The sequence below is a fragment of the Etheostoma spectabile genome, chromosome 12 (genome assembly GCF_008692095.1).
Source record: "Etheostoma spectabile isolate EspeVRDwgs_2016 chromosome 12, UIUC_Espe_1.0, whole genome shotgun sequence".
Lineage (NCBI taxonomy): Eukaryota > Metazoa > Chordata > Actinopteri > Perciformes > Percidae > Etheostoma > Etheostoma spectabile.
The window spans coordinates 10,525,122-10,538,937 of record NC_045744.1 but is presented as its reverse complement, the minus strand read 5'-3'; the positions used below and the strand labels follow the sequence as shown (position 1 = coordinate 10,538,937).

The following is a 13,816-nucleotide window of genomic DNA, read 5'->3' as shown; positions in this document are numbered from 1 at the left end:
TTGTTTTATGTTTTAGCTGTGCAACGGAAAACTCAGATTGGACAGATAGTCTAGCTAGCTGTCTCGATTTACCCTGCAGAGATCTGAGGAGCAATTCAGTTTAGCAAGAAAGCGAATAAGTCTATTTCTTAAAATGTTAAACTATTCCTTTAATTAAAAAAATTTGATTAGGGCAGTTTTAAGTACTATACTTGGGTATACGTTATTACTTTTCATCCCTAGATGTTTCCAGTATCTGTTTTTACTCTGTTTTTTTTACTTGTATTTTCATTTTAACAGATATTGTCAATGTCTGTTCAGATAAAAAATATGTCTTTAGGGTCAGTTATCCAAACATATCTCATCTCTTGCTATTGTGACTGTAACATCCAATTATCACACCTATAACAGCCGGACATTTTAATGACTTGATGACTAGATTACATAAAGGGTTTCAGTTAAGGGACAGTAAAACAAACTGACTCAAGCATCCAGCAGAGAGATGCTTTTCACATTGATTCAAGCACCATCCTCATGTGTCAGGACCGGTCTTAAAGGCACATTAATAAAAAATGCTATAGTCAGAGTTGATTCGTTGTCATTATAGTTCAATTTGCTCAGTCTTTTCTTGGTCCTGGGTAAATCTTTCAGTGATAAATTGTTTTCAAATATTGTCTCTCCAGAAGACTATGACTCACCTATTTGTCACCATAGGAACTGGGGCACTATGCATTATTTGATCAAGGCAGATGCACTTTTGTACAGTATGTAGCACTGTTGAATCAGACTTTCCTGATAATGGTTAAGAAGAAACCCATCCTTAGGGTTTTTAGGTGATAAAAGGAACTCTTGGCAGCAGCTGTAGAAAATATCTCCCAGGGACAGGCTTTTGTCAGAAGTGTTGGATGCAATCACCAACCATACCAGCGCTCCATCAGCTAGTCAGACTGGTGGAAAATAAAATAGACCGTTTACTCATATACTTGCATAAAGCTTTGGGTTTTAACTTTTTGTCATTAAACCTCTTCTGCTCTTATCTATGGCTTGACTTTCTACTTTTTTGTTATAGTTAACAATGCAATAAAGAGGAGAGTCAGGAAATTCTTGCATTACATCATCAGGGGTCGTGTAAAGACCGTAAGCATCCAATTCATTAAATATTACCATCATCACCGACACTGACCTTATGATTCCTAGTGTGTGGGAAAATGTACAGTGGACAGCTCAACATACTGCAAATTAAGAAAACACACAATATAAAACACAAGAAGTTATGAAGACGTTTTCCTATTACTAATAAATATTGAATATTGAAAATACTGCAAATATATATATAATATATATATACGTATATACATATTTATGTATAAATATACATATATACAGTGGGGATAGAGAGTTTGGGCACCCTAGGTAAACATTTGTATTATTAAGTTATTAAGTTTGGGAACCCTGCAGAGTTTATAGCATGCACCGCCCCCTTTGGAAAGCTGAGACCTGACAGCGTCATGGATTGTTCTCAATCTTTGTCTGAAAAGACCAGGTGCTGTCAGTCTTAAGGCTTTAAATGCCCAGACTCATCTGACCTTGCCCCAACAATCAGCCCCATGGGTTCTTTTAAGCAGTTGTCTATAAAACTGAAACTGAAAATAGTTGACGCTCACAAAGCTGAAGAAGGCTATAAGATGATAGCAAAGCATTTTGAGATGCCAATATCCTATGTTTGGAATGTAATTAAGAAATGGCAGACATCAGGAACAGTGGAAGTTAAGGCAAGATCTGGAAGACCAAGAAAAATATCAGACAGAACAGCTCGCAGGAGTGTGAGAAAAGCAAGTCCAAACCCACGTTTGACTGCACAATCCATCCAGAAAGACCTGGCAGGCACTGGAGTTGTGGCACACCATTCCACTATAAAGAGATACTTGTACAAATATGGTCTTCATGGAAGAGTCATCAGAAGAAAACTTCTTCTACGTCCTCACCACAAAAATCTGCATTTGAAGTTTGCTAATGAACATATAGACTAGCCTGATGCATTGTGGAAACAAGTTCTGTGGGCCGATGAGGTAAAAATAGAACTTTTTGGCTGGAATGAGCAAAGGTACGTTTGGAGAAGAAAGGGCACAGAATTTAATGAAAAGAACCTCTGTCCAGCTGTTAAGCATGGGGGTGGATCAATCATGCTTTGGGGTTGTACTGCAGCCAGTGGCACAGGGAACTTTTCACAAGTAGAAGGCAAAATGGATTCAATAAAATGTCAGCAAATTATGGACGCTAACTTGATGCCATCTGTGAAAAAGCTGAAGTTAAAGAGAGGAAGTCTTCTACAAATGGATGATGATCCCTAACACACCTCAAAATCCATGGTGGAATATATCAAGAGATGTAAACTGAAGGTTTTGCCATGGCCTTCACAACGTCCTGACCTCAACATAATGGAAAATCTATGAATAGACCTTAAAAGAGCCATGCGTGACAGACAGCCCAGAAATCTCAAAGAACTGGGAGACTTTTGTAAGAAAGAATGGGCGAAGATACCTCAAACAAGAATTGAAAGACTCTTGGTTACAAGAAGTGTTTACAAACTGTGCTACTTGCCAAAGGGGGCAGCACAAGGTATTAACTCTGCAGGGTGCCCAAACGTTTGCAGACGCCATTTTTCTGTTTTACGTTATTTTGAAAGTGTAAATTATGGAAATAAAATCTAAAGTGTGTCTAATCTGCCATTTGATGCCTTTTGGAGATTTTTCCATCTTTTCTTGGCTTCTTTATGCACATTAATACAAATGTTTGTCTGGGGTGCCCAAACTTTCAAGCCCCACTGTATATATATATATATATATATATATATATATATATATATATATATGTATAAAAACACTGAAGGACAAATCAATAGTTTATAATACAGGGAGGAAAAAGACCTTCTCCAGTTAGACACACTGTGAGCGTTTTCCATTTTTGTCCTATATGGCTGACTGAGATGCACTCAGTGTGATAGAAGAAACACGCTTGAAGCCATTAATGCCTGGTATCAGTCGGTAGGAAAATGAAGGTGGTAGGGCTTAGGGCCTGGAAATGTGTGGTGTATTTTCAAATTGTCTTTTTTACAGAATTACAGACTATATTTACTGTGTGTTCAGGATGAAGCAGCACATTCCCATTTTTCAATTGAGTGGAAATCTGTTTTAATCATATATAACTCATATAGGATTGTCTGGAAACCTTCAAAACTTACATAGTGCACTACATGAAGACGTAATGATGATTAAGTATTATTAAGTATTAATCATCTGATGTGATTGTTGTGTCAAAACAAAGCTTCACACATTTATATTAATAAAGCATACACAGAGAGCATTTCTTTGTCAACCTCCTGGGGCGGCGAGATGGTTCAGCTGGCATGTCATCCCCTTTTGTTTCTCCCAATTATTTCTTTCTCTCTTTACTGTGAACTATCAGATAACAACCAAAATCCACTTTCTGTGATCAGCGGTGCTCATGCTCACATCTCCAGAAGTCAGCAGTTCCCACTGGCATTGATTGTATTTGTGAGGAAAATGTAAAAAAACATTGTGTCACAGCATAAAGGAATTAAACAACTGTGTTTGTCAAGGGACTTGCCATCAACATTCAGGATATCCACACTAGTGGTGATGGACACACATGACATATAGCCAATGACGTAGACCTCTGGTACAGTTTGGCTATAAATAAATACAGTATGTCTAAATGAACCTGCTTCTTTCTTCTTTGACAAAGGTAGTTTTCGAGTTATATAAAAACTCAACAATGCCAGTTGCTGAGCATATTGCATTAAATCAATGCAGCTGTTTTTTTATATGGCTGTCATCAGATGTAGGGTGAACTGTGTGAGTGTTTCCTGGAGAAATTAACTATTTCCATGTTTGACAAAACACAGAAAGCAATTCAATTTTACAGTCAACAGTGAAATACAGCTGGACAATTCTACAGTAATGTCACCACCACGATTTATTCCTGTATTGTTTTCTGTATGTCCAATTCAAATACACATTACTGTCTCTATAAGTACATTGCTACTCTAGCATTATTGTATTTATCAAATTTATTTATTTATTCACAACATTGATCCCAGAAGCAGGAAGATTTTTTTTTAACAGTCTATTGATTTATTACAACTAGGTCATCATAATGGCAATTAAAATGTACTGTATTAAGTAGATCCAGCACAGCATTGCGGTGTACAACAGATTAAGCATACTGCATGTTTAATTGGAACTTTGGCTTCAAACCACATTATTGCAGGACAATACCAGGTCACTGACCATCAGAAAAACACATCAGAAGTGGTTGATATGCAGTACATGACTAACCATACCGCCATCTTGTGATGCCATCTTGCTGAAATAAACAAAATTATTATAAAGGAGCATACAGTATTGACATGATCCTTCACCATACCAGACTATGTCTACTGGCAATCTGCAAGTAAAGCCAAAGTTTGAAAATATAAAGTTTGACATAAGAGAGCAAGAGGCACAGATCAAAATCAGGATCTGCTGACAGAACTTGTGTCGTGAATTGTGGAGGACTGTATAGAATGCCTCCATACTTTATTTTGGACATTAATGTCAGCAACAATTTTACTCATGCTGTAGACTTTCATCAACACATCCCAAAAAGTGCTTTTCACTGCTTCACCACTGTCTTAGCAGAGATAACGGCTCATTACTTTAGTTCTACTTACTGTAAATGAGCACATTAGGACACCACTGTTTATTTTCTTTCCATTACATGTAAATGAGAGGCAACAGGAGATGAATGGACTCATAGAGGCACAAACCGTTTCTGGCCTGAGAAAAGTTCACAGATCCCTCATATACTGATGGCTAACTTTAACCTCTGCGTTCACAGCTCCACTATTTACTTTAGTTTCTGGATGCAGTCAATGGTCTGCAGGAAGCATTGGTCCAGAACGAGGGAATACCTCGGAGGAGAAAGATGGAGAAAGGAGTCATTCAAACCTGGAATGACAAATAGGTGAGGCTGTTTACGTATGCTGTGTTTACATAAGTTTGTGTTTGGTTTGGTGGGTTATTGGGCATTTTGGAATAAATCTACATCTTTCTGCGTAATACAGCTACATAAAACAATATTAAAATTGTTTAGTGAAGTGTAATTTATTTGAAAGTGATGACACTCTTTAATGACTGAAGTCAACAAGAGAAGTCACATTAATAAATGACAACATTGGTTTTTAACTGAGATTGCGGTCAAATGAGTACTGAACAGCAATAAGCTTGATTGGAAGTCCAATACCTGGTAAAATTGGCCTTCTTCCTATCAACTACCACAAAATAAAAGCTTTAGATTACATGTTTGCAAAAATATTCGTCATGCTCACGAACACTGACTTCATTTTTAAATGGGGTTGTGTTTTTATATGGGGCAGATTAATAAAAAAAACAATCAAACAAAAATGTATTAAGTTAAACATTTTGCCTGGAATCAGATGCAGTTAGGGACCATGACACGTATTTGCTCCATCAACACGCTTTCTGACGCACATTGCTACATTTGATGCATTTTTTTGGGCAATCCTGCAGGGCATGTAGTCATGAAGCTTATGGTATCTCATCTTTTTCTCGAATGACACATCTCACTCTACTAAATTAAAGGGTGCCTCACCTTCTATCCAGTAGGTATTCAACACAAGCTGTTTTTTGTTACTCTGAGCATAAAGGCTTTCTTCATCACATCCAAACTCTGATATTTTTGTCTTGTGGCACTTTCTCGCTCAGTCCAATGGGGACCTGCCAATCTCCCACAAGGCCCTGGAAGAAATAGTGCGGTATTTGAAGCAACACACTAACTCAGCCATGGTTTTAAATTAAGCGTGATGTTGAGGGAGAGAAGAAGCAGGAGGGTTTCTGCTAAAAAAAATCATTTTAGCTACATGAAGAAAATAACTCGGATGTTAGCATGAATGTAGAGGGCACTCTACCAGGCTACGCATATCCAGACAAGCTTTGGATTAAGCAGCTAAGATCTCACACTGTAAGCTACATACGTTTTACATGCTCTAGGGAGTAGAGGACTACAGTGGGAGTTTGTGTAGCTTGAGCTTGCATTCATTTTCAACCACTATTCCCACACAGCTGGTTTCAAGTCAGAAATGATTAGCAGTAATATTTAAAAGGAATATTGAAGTTTTTAGGAACCTAACTGATGTGTTTACTATTTGGCTTGGCCTGTCAAACATTTATGTACCACCATCTGGAGCCAAAAAACCTCAAAACTTGAGGAAGGTCATGGCCATGAATGTAAACAATAAAACATTTGGTGAATATTTTGTTCCTTTCATTGATAAAATTGGATGTTCCCTTGGCTTACAAGAATACTTTAAAAACTAACATTTTGCTTTCTATATAGGTGCCTGTAACGCACTTAAGGTTACCAGCGGAGGAAAGGACACAGACAAAATGTGACAGTGACATTTATAAAACAGCAAGTAGACAAAATCAGCATCAAACCTTTCTGTAATCAGAAGGAACACTTGTCTGATGCCATCAGGGTTACTGAAAGCTCGGCTACTCAAGGGACTCATCCGGTTAAACTGAGGTCGCTGAATGCACAAAGGAACCAACAAAAACCCATCTATGAGGATTCAAACGGCAAAAGGGAGCTAGATCCTTATGATTTTTGTGTGGCAGAAGAGGACAGCCTGTTTCCTGCAGGCTGCTGTTTGTCACATGTGACAGGAGAAGGTAGGGCTCAGCTGGACATGAGGTTGAGCAGGGACCAGCCAGTTCCCCTGGTTAGTGTCTAGTCTGGGCTGTCACAGAGCCCGCAGGAAAACATGCTTGGCTTGTCTCATCATGTCACTGCAGAGCTGCAGGTCATGGTGGAGAGTGCTCTTTAGCGATGCCCTTAGCGCCTCTATTTCCTCCAGCTAAATGACCACCCAGGAGACAACATACAAGAGCAACATGAACATCTCTCTGGAGCCCAAACATTAAGGGGTTAGAATGAGCACTATCCATAGGCAGTGTGTCCATTGCCACGCTTCATTATTTCTGTCGCCTGGTGTAAATCTTGTAGTTGGAAAAGCAAAGACCTTGCATGTTTTTCACAGCCAGTTAAAGACATGTACAGTGTCATCAGAATTAGAAATAAAATGTTCACAAATGCCGACTGGTTTATTGGACAGTCCGATCATGTTGCTCCGCGACTCCTGCCACTCAGGTACTGAAGGACTCAGGAGTCGTGATAGCCAGAAGCAAGACAGATAAGAAATTGAGTCAAAAGATATGGAAATCTGGTTAACACTGTCACATCACAATGTCATTGATTTTGGAATATACCTGTTAAGTGGATATACCCCTAACCTTGCTACGTTGGATCTGATGTAGTGCTTTCTAGCTGCTCCAGGATCACTATGCTGCAGCACTCCTCCTGGTACTCCTGTTCTACCTCCAAAAACATTGGTTTCATCTCTTTCTCTCCGGAAGCAAGGTCTCTGTGAGTTAGACATTATATTCCTCTTGATGATGAGAACTGACTAATGAAACTTCAAATGGCTATACATAGATAATTGAATAATCTAGATGTACTTACTTAGTTAATAATTAAAGTAATTACCTACACTAAATAACTTTTATAATTATTTATTCATGACATAAAACGTTTTCAGATTTAATGTAAGGGGATTCTAGTGAAGGAAAGGGTAGTAAATTAAGTTATTTTGCTACATGAATATGGATAAATACATAGAATTTTAACAAAAAAGTTAATATTTTAAATACTAAGCCTGTCAAAGAAACTGCACAACTTTTGGTTTCACTTTACCCATCAGTCCTTTTTACTCACTACATCAATAAAAAAGATATCCAAGACCTAATTAAAACAACCCTGCAATATTTAGAAAGCAAAAGCAAGTGTCCACAGTCTTCAACTGGGCACGTACAATGGACTACAAATGAATTGAATATACCTTCCCAGCTTATCAGAAGAGGTCATTGTGTTGTTTGTGATGGTCAAAACCATCAAAATTGGCAAATTGAAAAATTGCATCTCAAAGGTTCCTCATGTCAATCACATATTCATGGTAACTGCCACCTGTGGAGCCAATTTGTATGTTGTTGTGCTTTTGTTATGGCAGACTTTAGTATTTCAGATAGACTGTCTAGCATTGGATACTTTTCACACATCAATATCTTTGATGAGGACAAGAGCCAGCAACAACATGGTGCTGCTCTTGTTTATTTAGCTGTAGAGCTGTTTGCTAAGAAATCTCAGACTCAGTAAGAAATGTAACAGAATGAAAACGTGACTGCTTTTGAAGATAATTTATTGTTTGTAAAGTTACTTATGAAGGGATATTGTGCATTTCAACAAACACCATGATGTCCAAATAGAGTAGCTTCAAGTCCACTTACTTAAATTCTATAGTACTTCCCACAGCAGGCAGCACCAGCTTATGACCAAATTTAGAAACTGAACTGGAAAGAAGATGACAGACAGTCATATAACATAAATCACTGTGGCAAAGCTGTGAGGCTTAAAACAAAATCAATAATCCAATACAGAAAGTTCCACATTAGCCAGAGTGAATTATTAACCCTTTTTTGCCAGACAAGAGTTCTTAGAAACTAGTCTTACTGTAACAGTCAGCAGAGGAGATTAGTTTGACATGTAAATTAGCACACACGTACCCTGAATGTGGTATTCTCTTGGTAATGTCTCCCTCTTCAGGGGAAGATCCTGAACTGCAAATTGTTGTCTTGATGCTGGGCTGTCTGTCCGTGGTTTCTTCCTGCAACAGCAGTACACACAATTTAATGGCTTGGCCAAGCATTGACTGTACATGAAAAAAGCATTAGGTAAAAAGTTTGAATGGACAGATAAGTTTTCATTTAAAATGTAGTGACGGTTGCTAAAAAGTCAAATGGAACATTTTGTTTTTGCTGAGGTGAGTTCATCTGTCTTTTCCATGATATTGGCTTATTTTATTCTTTTTACCTTGACAGAGAGGTGTTGGATTTCCTCCTCTAGTTCCTTGATCCTGGCCTCTTTGCCTGCAACCTTCTCTTTAAGATTCTGGATGAGAGTATTGGACTCTGAAGGCTCAGTGCTCAGCTGTTGTCTCAGGCTATGCTGGGTCTCCTTTCTTGTGGCGTTCTGTTGTTGGCCGAGCCGTCTCAGCACCTCCTGCATCTGAGTCTGCTGCTTCTGCCAGAGGTAGAGGAGGTTATCATTGTTGAGAACAATGAAGTAAAGCACGGGCTTATCGCAGAAGATCCTTCTTTCTGCAGCCTGTGGCTCATTTTAACTCGTATATTGTGATGTGAAATCCCTGGTTATCCCTGGTCTGTGTGAGAAAATATGAATTGTGAACATGTCATGCCTTTAATGGAGCATTTTCTGCTAAGCCACAAATTGTCAGATGGACTTTAACCACAATGCAGATTCAACTCCCTCCGAACAACGTCACATTGCACTGTGGTCAACCTGAAAACATGATTTACCTCTCACAACACATACTGAGAGATACACAACACAATTTGTGTGGGTGTGCACATACTGTAATAGAAGATACAAGTATTTAAATAGAAATAGACTTTTTTTTCTCTTATCTTGTGCCTTACCAGCAGAGCATCCACAAGCTCATCATCATGTTTACCCTTCTCCAGGAGAGTGGAGATCTGGACCTTCAGAGTTTTCATTTCAGCAGAAAGAGATTTGTTTCTAGCTTTGGAGGCTTCAAGCTTTTTCTTCACATCCCCGTGGTCTTTCAGGAGGGCCTCATAGTCCACTGAGATCCTCTGTACAGTGGTGGAAGGAGAGCAGGGCTTCTTTAACAAATCCATGTTTCAATTCATTTACAAGTATTGTATACACATACCTCAAATGCCTCCCTCTTCTCCTTCTCGATGGTGCGGATGAAGCTGAGGTTCCTCTCTTGAGGAGGAGTTTTCTGGACCCCCATGCCCAGAAACTCTTCCTCTAAGCTCAGGACACTTTGCTGTCTTCGCTGAGTTGACAGGTTCAGCTGCTGCTCAAGGTCCCGCACCTGTTGGACAATGCCCATGAATGTTGAATGTTGAATTCAGGTATTTGTTTTATGTGTCTGCGGTCTTGTATTAGTGACTTTGCAAATAATTTTCTTAACTCTGTAAAGAGTTTGATAAATTGGAGAAGCACGTTATGACTTTTAGCTTACCCTTGTCTGAAGAGCCAGTATCTGCTGAGAGCGACCTCTGAAGCTCCCGGGGCAGTTTAGTAATTGCTGAAAGTTGACGTCCTCTCCAATCTCACTGATCAAAACCTACAACAACAGTGGCAAATATCAAGATATTCTAAAATAGGGAATAGAAAAGTCACTGATAATAATACAGTATACATGTGATATTATTCTTGAGCATTTTAGATTCATGGCAGGACAAAAAGATACTACCTTCTGAGCTACTTTCAACTCCTGTTTGACGGATTGAACCTGGTTACGATACTCAGTCACTTTCAGCTGGGCAGCAGCTAATTTGTCCTGCAGAGATTTTACCACTGGATTGTCCTGCTTTTGTGAACATGATTTAAATTAGGTTGCAATTAAAGTTAGGAAAAAATCAAATAATCCTTTTGGTTCACATCAATAATTACCCCACAGTCTTCCGATGCCCTCTTGTCCTGTGACTTTGTATACATTTGTTGCCCAGATGGAGAGTGCGCCAGATGGATAGCCTGCAGCTATAGGAAGCAGCACAACAGTCACACAACATATTTGTTCATTTACTGCATTCCCTCTCCAACATATTCAAATCATTCAACAAATAGAATTATGAAAAACATATCTTTTTTTAAGCAAATATTTAGTATGATACAAATGTTGTGCGATGAAATGATGAACATCCATCCAAATTAAATGAAACAGCTAACACAGAACTTTGTTACCTCTTTCTCAAGCTCTTTGATTCTGTTGCTGTTTTGCTTGGATTTAAGCTTTTCTCGCTCAATTTCAGCAGTTAGCTCTCTATTTCTCTTGGACAGCTCAACAATCTTGGTGGCTGCGATATCCCCTGCCAAGCCTGATGTGCCTGAATGGATGAGTGGATGAGTCATGCAGAAGCTGTGAGATATCTTTAAGTGACTGTGTTGCAATGCTATGGTATTATACCTGCTAAAACCAGCCGTTCTTCTTCTCTTTTCTTCTTCAGGTGTTTGATTTCAAAGTCCTTTTCACTTAGAAGTTTGAAGAGCCGACCATTTTCATCCTCAAGCTCCCTCAGCTGGTCCAGTAAATTTTGATTTTGACTCTCATTCTGAAGCAGTCTATTGAGAGGGCATTAAAATGAACACTAAATAGGTGACAGTGATTCATTGCAAGTTAAAAACATGAGTCCATTCTGGAGTGTGGTCTATCTGTAAAGTGTCTTAAGATAACTCTTGTTATGAATTGATACTATAAATAAAATTGAATTGAATTGAATTGATTCCTCGCATCGATTCATTAATATTTACAATCAAGAATTGTAATGTGTGCTTATGCATATGTTGTGTTTAATTCATAAAGCATCAAAACAATTTGAGCTGAGAAAAACATTTATTTTAGCCTTTGTAAGACTCACCTGTGTTTGAGATCGTCTGCCTGAATACCTTGCTTACATAGATCCAAATCCTCCTGGGTAACACTGACATTAAGCTTATCTGCTTCTTTCTGCTTTTTCCTATCCAGTATTCTTTTCTCCTGCTGTTTTTGGAGCGCTTGGAACTGAAGCCGCAAGTCATTCAGTTCATTGTCATGCTCCATGACCTACGATTTATAGCATATAAGGAGAAAATGATCATAAGAAGAATTTTTTGTGACAAAGAATTGTGTGGGTAATTTGGTGATAGTAATATCATGGATACTTGATAAGCTATATTTCGCTTTGATAAGGCTGAAGTAAGCTGTTGTTTGTTTTAGCTAAATGAAAATAACCATTACCTTTACCAGATTGGCTTTTTAGCAGACCAAGTTTAAAAACTTGTTTAGCGTAAATAAATTATCATAATTTGCGTTCATCCTTGTGAACGTTAGTAGCAGAACAAGCTTAAGCTTGACATTAGTCCATGTCTGGCATGGGGTAATTATTAAAGCCAGACTCAGTCGGACTACTTTAGTCTCGTTAGCAAAAGAAAAAAAAAGAAAAGAAGACGCAATAGTTGCTAGATAACGTGAGAAGCAATTCGCTAACCATACAGTTAGCTAGCTAGTAATGGTAAATTGAGTGACTGTGAATACTTAACGTCAGCTCTCAGAACTCTAGTCTTCTTATGGTTGAATTAAGAGAAAATAGCTCACCAGTGATTTATCCAAGTACTGCGTTAGTTAACAAATCAAAGGCTCTTTTGCACTACATCATTTTGTACCATAGTCGAAAAAACTGCTCACTGATTGCGACGCGTCTGTATCCATAACAACAGCACTCCAGAGATTTAGGACAAGATCTCGCGGGAGCAAAAGTCATGGGAACAAGAGGGCGCTAATGGCTGCTAAACAGTTGACAGGTCTGTGAGTTAGCTAAATATGTTTCTGTTTTCTTAAGAGTTAGTCACTTAGCTACACTGAGGAATACAACCTGTGAGTGTGTAGTCTAATCTGTCAATTGTTTTCTAATTTGGTGGATATTGAGAGAATCAAATGAGGAGGAAAGTTAGCAGTTTACAGTAGTAAGGTTAAAAGGTGCAAAACCTCTTGACTGATTAAAAGGTTTTATGTCTAGTGAAGGGGATGTTTGTTTAAAGCAGGTCACCTCAAGGCAAAACAGTGTTCGGTAAGTTGCTAATACCCATTTGTAAAGTGTGAGTAGTATGTATCTTCTGGGGCCAGTTGTTTAAAATATTTAATCTGGATTAAAATGATCCGGATTTGGAAATCCCATTTTTTGCTATTCAGGATCAAGTAAACCGTTTTACTTTTATGCAGGTTTTCCAAAGCAACATTGGACTGGATCAACCTGATCCAGATACACAGTTTTCAAGATTGCCATATCCGGATTACCAGTGCTCTAAATGGGACAACATATCACAATGCGGGCTACCAGCTAGGTAAAGAACACCTAGAAGAGCCAACATGGGGTCACTCTAAGTGTTTCTTATTTTGAACATAAAAACACAAAAAAAACATCCACTTCCATTCATAATTTCTTTTATGACCCCTCATCTGAGCAACAACAAATAAAAACAAATATATATTAACAAAACATTGTGGATATTTTGAAAACATCTTAAGAAAAATAAGGGCTAAAAGTCCAATAGTTAATAAAATAAAGAATCTTCATCTGAGGAAAGACCAGAAATATATTTTTTGACAGGTTCATCTCTGATGATTGTTTCTTTAAAATGAATATACTGTGATGAATGATTTTTGTTTGTTATTGAAATCTGTTTGGGGGATTATTTTATGGGGACAAGATCATTTTTATTTTTATTTTATTTTTACTTTACTATACGGAATAGATTTGAGGTAGCCTATGTCTACTTTATCTACTTTATCACTGTTACAACGGTTACACAAGTCATGTGAAAAATGTAAATAAAAGTATATACACTAAATGATACAAATGTATTATTTGACCAATTTTAAAGTTTTACTAGATTTTCTTCCTGGAATCCACCTTGAAATCCTACCCCCTGTTGGGATCAGGATAATCCTGTTTTTTTGGATCAAAGTTATCCAAATCCTTTCAAACAACACAAACAGAAGGTTTGAACTAGAATTGGATTTCCTGATCTAATCTGATTTCAGATTCCTTCTTTCCCTTTTGAACAACCCATTTTCAAAATTTGATCCAATCCGATCAGTTTACCTTTGCAC

At 38.0% G+C, this 13,816-nt stretch overlaps 1 protein-coding gene across 3 annotated transcripts; it reads right to left on the bottom strand.

Annotated features, from left to right (window-relative positions):
* Positions 1 to 8,280: 8,280 nt before the first annotated feature.
* On the bottom strand, positions 8,281 to 12,494 carry ccdc13 (coiled-coil domain containing 13). Of its 3 annotated transcripts, none has more exons than XM_032532489.1 (12): positions 12,302 to 12,494; positions 11,586 to 11,770; positions 11,135 to 11,289; positions 10,912 to 11,054; positions 10,621 to 10,707; positions 10,421 to 10,534; positions 10,187 to 10,291; positions 9,869 to 10,036; positions 9,612 to 9,788; positions 8,986 to 9,195; positions 8,679 to 8,779; positions 8,281 to 8,465 (listed from the first exon to the last, which is right to left on the bottom strand). In XM_032532489.1, the coding sequence occupies exons 2-12, from the start codon at positions 11,765 to 11,767 to the stop codon at positions 8,399 to 8,401; spliced, it is 1,509 nt and encodes a 502-aa protein (XP_032388380.1). In that variant the 5' UTR covers positions 11,768 to 11,770; positions 12,302 to 12,494; the 3' UTR covers positions 8,281 to 8,398. The 3 variants fall into 3 exon arrangements, with proteins under 3 accessions (XP_032388380.1, XP_032388379.1, XP_032388378.1); XM_032532488.1 differs by having other exon boundaries at positions 10,421 to 10,537; positions 12,302 to 12,493; XM_032532487.1 differs by lacking the exon at positions 8,281 to 8,465 and having other exon boundaries at positions 8,472 to 8,779; positions 10,421 to 10,537.
* Between the last annotated feature and the right edge of the window lie 1,322 nt (positions 12,495 to 13,816).